Genomic DNA, 6881 nt, shown 5'->3' with positions numbered 1-6881 from the left:
GGTCCTCCTTCCTCCCTTTTTTTAAGATGGGAACCACATTGGCCCTCTTCCAGTCCTCTGGCACCACACCAGAGCACCACAAGTCCTCGTAAAGCCTTCTATGTTACCTTTTATCCAGGGATCTCAAGGCACTTTATACACACGACTTGAGCTTCACAACGTGCTTTTCGGTGAGGTAAATTCAAGCCTTTTACACATTGGCAAGCAGAGACTAAAATTAGTTAATATTTACCCAGCCTCACACTGTAAGCCAATATCAAAGCCCTGAGCAGAATCAGGACTCATGAATTCATGGTTTCATAGTTAGTAGGGTCGGAAGGGACCTGAGCAGATCATCAAGTCCAACTCTTTCCTGGCAGGAAAGAGTACTGAGGTCAAACAACCCCAGCAAGGTGACTGTCAAGCCTTGTCTTAAAGACCCCCAGGGTAGGAGTCAGCACCACTTCGCTTGGAAGTTGGTTCCAGATCCTAGCCGCCCTGACAGTGAAGGACAATTCAAGTCCCTTCTTTCAAACACAAGGCAACATTGCTGCTCCTATAGTTGACTATTTTTTTAATGTTGTTGAATTGGTGCATACGACACCAAGTTATGGGGAAGTGTGGTCATGCTTGAAGATAGGCTACAAGTTACAGATGGACCTAGACATGCTAGCAAGTTGAAATCAGAAATGTAAAGTACTCCACCTCAGGACAAGCAACCCTCAACACACCTACAGGCTTGGCAGCACCAAACTGACCAGCACCACAAATGAAAGAGACCTGAGGGTAATAATAGACCACGATATGAATATGAGCTGGCAGTGCGATGCTGTAGCCAGTAGGGCAAATAATACTCTGGCATGCATCAATTGATACATCTCCAGCAAAGCCAAGGAGGTGATTCTTCTGCTCTTCTCAGCACTGGTGAGACCGAAGCTGAAGTACTGCATCCAGTTCTGGGCACCACACTGTAACAAGGATGTGGATAAGCTTGAGAGATTCCAGAGAAGAGCCACCAGTATGATCAGAGTCTTAAAAAGCAAGCCGTACAAAGAAAGGCTGAGGAATTGGGGACTCTTCAGCCTGAGGAAAAAGGGGACCTGGTAGCAGCTTACCACTACACTAGGAGAGTACATCAAGGGCTCAGCGAGCAACAGTTCACCAGGGCACCCAAAGGGAAAACCAGGAGCAATGGCCACAAACTCCTGGAAGATCAATTCAGGCTTAACCTTAGGAAAAACTTCTTCACAGTCAGGGTGTCCAGACTGTGGAATAAGTCCAGGGTGGAATAAGTTCCTCCCAGAGATGGTACAATCACCTACCCTTGAAATCTTCAAGAGAAGACTAGACAGTCACCTTGCTGGGGTCACCTGACCCTCAGTTATCCTTCCTGCTGGTGCAGGGGGCTGGACCCAATGATCTTCTGAAGTCTCTTCCAGCCTTACAATCTATGAATTCCTTTACTGAAGTAAATTATGAAAACTGATGGAAATTCCCACATGAAGTTGTGTATTAAGCATTTTTGAGTACCAGAGGCCTTTTTAATTCATGCATAAGTATATTTCTTGTAGTTGCAGTTTTTCTACAAAGAAAGGAAAATTAAAAGTAGAGACACACATACAGGACCAAGAGATCATACTATTCTTCTTTGTATCTGGAATCTGTGGGATAAGGGCAGGACTTGGTTTGGTAGTATAGGTTATGCCATAGTTTTGTTTCAAACCATCTTGGTGCTTTACGGAGTTTGTCATCCTAGCTCCTGTAGCACCTGTAGTTTGCATCTATGTGGCCAGTTTTTCAGCAGGTAGCACTGTTCAAGGGTTCCAAAAAGATCAAACACATTACATGCTGCATACCATGGAAAAAAGGAATATACACAAGTTTTGTACTCACGCAGAAGTGGTCTGCACATCATGCCAGCTTTTGCTGAAGTTCTGTTTCAGCTCATTCATCAAGCTGACACCAAGCTTTTGCTTGATTTCCACCAGGTGCTTCTCTTTGGCTGCTAACACTTGTCGTAAGGTTGAAATTTCATCCTCTAGCTGAATGGAATGAAGAAAAATGTTAGCCTATGTGATCACAGAAAAAAAAAGAAATACCATATGCCAAGTTTTAAAAGTCGTACTGAGGATAACATGAATCTGCGGCTGACAGGTATAGAGCAGAAAAAAAGAATTTAAGTAACTTTGCTGATTCTAACACGCCCAAAACATACTCTACATTATAACTGTACTCAAAATACAAGTCTCTGCAAACATGCTATTCCATCCTCATCTCACTACAAATACAGCTAGCTAGAAAAAGAGTTACTGGCTCCTTGAAGGGCTAACATGTAGAGGAAAGGAAGGGCATACTAAAGAATGCTTCCCTACTCCAGCTGGTCTGAAATGACCACTGGCTACATGGGTTCATTTGCACCCCAAGCATAAAAGTTGTATCAGCCCTTAAACATACTAAAAGTACAGAGGTGCCTTAAAGTCACCATGCTTCCCAACACTCTTCCACAGCCAGCAAAGACATGGATGAATTTAGGGACCATCTACTTTTTAAAAGCCTTTTAGGCTGGATGACTAGATTTAATCTTATTTGTAGGGAGATATTTTTTATATAGAAAAGTGTAATCGGGCCCTCTAACCTGGCACCTAATCCTTGATAATTAAAGAAGAAAAAGAAATTAAAAACCAGGAACCAATCTTGATCTAGCCAATTTGTGCATGAATACATTCTAAAGAATATGTTCAGTCAAAAGGGGTTCTTTGGTGCCACTGTTCATTCTTTGGCAAACATATCTTTTCAAACAACATTTTTCAGACTTCATTTTATACAAAAATAATGTTGTTAGCTAGCATATAAATAGGACATCTGGCTAAGAAGAGGACAGCTGAAAACAGTTGGCCATTTATTCAATATTCTCATGCTGTGAGTAACACTCTAATTTGCCCAAGCTTTAACATCACTAGCAGAAAAGGCTCATAAGCTAAAAAGGCATCCTGTAATACTGAAGCTGGTGAGGATAAGGGACATACATGTGTACAAGCGCACAAGAACGATTATTACATGACAGGGGTTTAGTCCTCAGGGTTTTATTCTAAGCCCCCTAAATTGAAATCCCACCGTTTCAATTTTTCTGTCATGTTATGGTGAGGGACCAGATCTTTTTTTTTTCCATAGAATCATAGAAGTAGGGTCGGAAGGGACCTTGTAGATCTTCAAGTACGACCCCCTGCCCGGGCAGGAGAAAAGACTGGGCTCAAATGAGTCCAGCCAGGTAGGCATCAAGCCTCTTCTTAAAGAGTCCCAGGGTAGGAGCCAGCACCACTTCCCTTGGAAGTTGGTTCCAGATCCTAGCTGCTCTAACTGTGAAGTAGTTCTTGCGGATGTCTAATCTAAGTCTACTCTCCAATAATTTGTGTCCATTGTTCCTTGTCATGCCAGGGGGCGCTAGGGGAAACAGCGTCTCCCCTAAACCCTTCTGGTCCCCCCTAGTGAGTTTATAGACAGTCACCAGGTCCCCCCTCAGCCTTCTCTTGTGAGGGCTGAACAGGTTTAGGTCCCGCAGTCTTTCAATGTAGGGTCTGCCCTGTTGTCCCCGGATCATGCGGGTGGCCCTCCTCTGGACCCTTTCAATGTTGTCCACATCCCTCCTGAAGTGGGGCGCACAGAACTGGACGCAGTACTCCAGCTGTGGCCTGACCAGCGTCGTGTAGAGGGGGAGGATCACCTCTTTGGCTCTACTTGAGATGCACCTGTGGATGCACGACAAGGTCCGGTTAGCCCTGCCAATCGCGACCTCGCATTGTCGGCTTATGTTCATCTTGGAGTCAATAACGACTCCAAGATCCCTTTCCGCCTCTGTGCTCTCAAGAAGGGAGTTTCCCATTCTATAAGTGTGCTGCTGGTTTCTAGCACCCTGCACTTGTCAGTATTGAAACACATCCTGTTTATGCAGCCCACTCCCGTAACCTATCCAGGTCTTGTTGCAGTCTTTCCCTCCCTGCTAGCGTGCTCACCTCACCCCAAATTTTGGTATCATCAGCGAATTTAAACAGGTTGCAATTCCCCCATTGTCCAAATCGCTGATGAAGAAATTGAACAGCGCAGGCCCCAGGACCGAGCCCTGGGGGACTCCTTTGCCCACTTCCCCCCAGGTTGAATATGACCCGTCCATCACCACCCTTTGAGGTGGTGGTGGACGGGTCATATTTTGTCGGACCCAAAGTTGCCCATGGCTGGGGTGTTGAGCTGCCAGTGGGCCAAGCAGCCCCTGCACTATGTGTGTGTGCATGTGGGCGGACGGTGGCTAGTCCTTCCTTCCATGGCGCCCCCTACTGGATACTATGATTTAATCACGTAGGCTGCAGACAACGATGCATGCAACAGAAGGATCAGTCATTGATCTTCAAGACTATATTTGAGATGTCAATCTTCAGAACTACTTTTATCCTGACTACTAATTTATCATTTACTATTTTATTTTCATGAAAATTATAGTGAACTCATAGAGAAGGAGGGATAGAAGGCACCTCCATAGGTCAAACCTCCAGCCTGAGGCAGGATCATCCTTATTCAAATTATCCTATACAAATCCATAATCTAACCTCTCAGTAAAATGACCATCAAACCTGACATAACACGAGACATAACACCCTAACCTGCCACAGGTAAAGCAGGGGGACCATGGCAGCCAACCTCCTGCTTCTGTAAAAAAGGTTAAAATATGCTCACGAGATTCCAGGTAGAAGGCAATGTTCCCCCACTATAGGGGAGGGCAAAAATATCTAATATTTTAATATTTTATAAGCTATCTTGTTTTTACTGTAAAGCACCTTAAGCCTTTTTGGAGGAGGGCACCACGAAAACAAATAAATGAATCAATGAATAAATAAATAATACATTCTGTTACACCACAAAACTGACCAGAGACTCACTGGCCCTTTACAAGTCAGATGGTTTAATTCTCAGCCTTTGGGCTTCTCATTGGCCTTTACCTGGCATTTATATTATACAAGTATGTCAGGAATAAACATGAAATTGTAGACACCTACAGAGCTGGATTGAGGTCAATACTAAAATTCCTCTAGATTGTGATAGTGTCATCATTTCATTTGTGGAATTCAAGATCACCAAGATCTAGAATTGCTTGCCATTTTAGCAATCATAAAACAACTAACAAGTGGTCCTCTTTTCGACATTACAGAAGCAGCAAAGTTAAGTTTCAGAATCATTAGAAAATACCCAGAATCTGTGAAGGGTTAACTGAGCAAATATTTGGAGGAAAAGAAAGAAAGAAAAGAAATTAAACAGGTCTGATTTAAAGCAGGCATTAATTTAGTGAAACTGTTCCATTTGCTCAAAAACTAAGCACCCAGTGTGCCAGTTTGTCCCCTTAACACTACAATACTGTTCAAGATTAAAACAAAACAACTAGGTTACTTCTATTACTTACAGATACTTAAATACTTTTTAATGCTCCCTATAGGGACCAGCACTAGACAGCTCATTACATACCTGGATGTGACTATTCAAAGTCTTTTGATTAACATTACTTTCCATCTGTTCAGTTAGACAATTAAATCTTCAAATCCTCATGTAAGCACTGACTTTTTGCATAATACTATGGATATGGACATTATACACTATTAAAGAAAAGAAAAGCATTTTGTTTAAAAAAAAATAAATTTGTGTTTTAAAACAGGACACCATCAACTTAAAATGTCATTGTTTAAAAGAAAAGTTTAAAATAGTACCAAACATTCCTCAGGTATCCAAACAACACTGACTTGGAACTTCTAAGTATTGAACATAAAGGCTTAAGGACTTAGACAGATTTTTAAAAAAAGCACTTAAGCACGTTAGGCTACCTTCCATGGAAGCAAGGCATCAAACCTGCTCAGGGTTTTTTGAAAATCCCACTATTAGACTGTTTTTGAAAATAAACATGGATTACACTACTGAATTGCTGAGACACTCCCGAAAATGTTATCCATTGCCTGAAATAAAGCACATAAGGAAAGTTTTTGTTAGCTGAGAACCACAGAGGCTTCCTGCCACTTGCAGTGGGTTTTAGAAACATTCCCCCTGATGCTTTTGTCTCCTACTGATGAGTAAAAGATCCATGTAAATGATAGGGGAAGGTGGCTACTCTCCAGAATTGTGCTTCTCACAAATATTCTGTTAGGCCTGAAATAAGCTGTTAGAAATAATCTGTTTCCGTTTTGAAACTGAGCACCTGAAGGAAAAAAATGGCATCTGGCATCATCTTTCTGAGAATTCTGGGCTTACTGCCATTGCAGAGAAAACAGTGAAAAACCCAGACAAGTCTGACTTATGCATCCTCTGAAACAAGAGAAAACTTACTTCTTTCCTGTAGTTTAACCTATAATTATCTTTTAGGTTTCTTATACTAATTAAAGACCATACATTTTCAGAGCGTAATATAAATTTTAAGTTGATGCTGTAGTTTTAAAAATGATCCTGCAGCATATACTTCTCTCTCTCATGTACTTTTTGCACAGCACATTGTGACTGGGACTGTATCTTTCTGAATACTTATATGGGAGAAAGGAGCCTTGCTACCGATGTCTCGACCTGACCTTAAGAAATATAATAATACCTGTTTATTACCAACAAAACAAAACATATAGTTCTATTAATTATATTTGGAATATACATTAGTTCCTTCACATGCATGGTGCTTAAGTGAGAGCTGGAGGGGAAAATGGTCATGGGAGGAATACACTTCAACAAAATATGGGGCAGGAAGTATAAAAGGGCCCGCCAAACAGGGAAAAAAAAGCTCAGTTAGGCTCCGGAGCAGTGAGAGACGCGCGGGTGAAAGCCCGCTGCGCCCCCGCTCCCCCGAAGCCCCCCAGACACCCCCTCAGCAGCCGCAGAGCCCCCTG

The 6881-nt window shown here is 42.4% G+C and overlaps 1 protein-coding gene across 4 annotated transcripts in view; it reads right to left on the bottom strand.

Annotated features, from left to right (window-relative positions):
- Positions 1 to 6881, bottom strand: part of TPD52L1 (tumor protein D52-like 1) — a 95123-nt gene that overhangs the window by 50071 nt on the left and 38171 nt on the right. For all 4 annotated transcript variants that reach the window (XM_019537985.1, XM_019537986.1, XM_019537987.1 and 1 more), the window contains exon 3: positions 1873 to 2021. In XM_019537985.1, the coding sequence (XP_019393530.1) occupies positions 1873 to 2021 (149 nt within the window). The remainder of the gene's footprint in view (positions 1 to 1872; positions 2022 to 6881) is intronic.

This window comes from Crocodylus porosus, unplaced genomic scaffold (genome assembly GCF_001723895.1).
Source record: "Crocodylus porosus isolate Cpor-Errol unplaced genomic scaffold, CroPor_comp1, whole genome shotgun sequence".
NCBI classification, from domain to species: domain Eukaryota; kingdom Metazoa; phylum Chordata; order Crocodylia; family Crocodylidae; genus Crocodylus; species Crocodylus porosus.
This window is presented reverse-complemented; position numbering and strand designations above follow the sequence as displayed.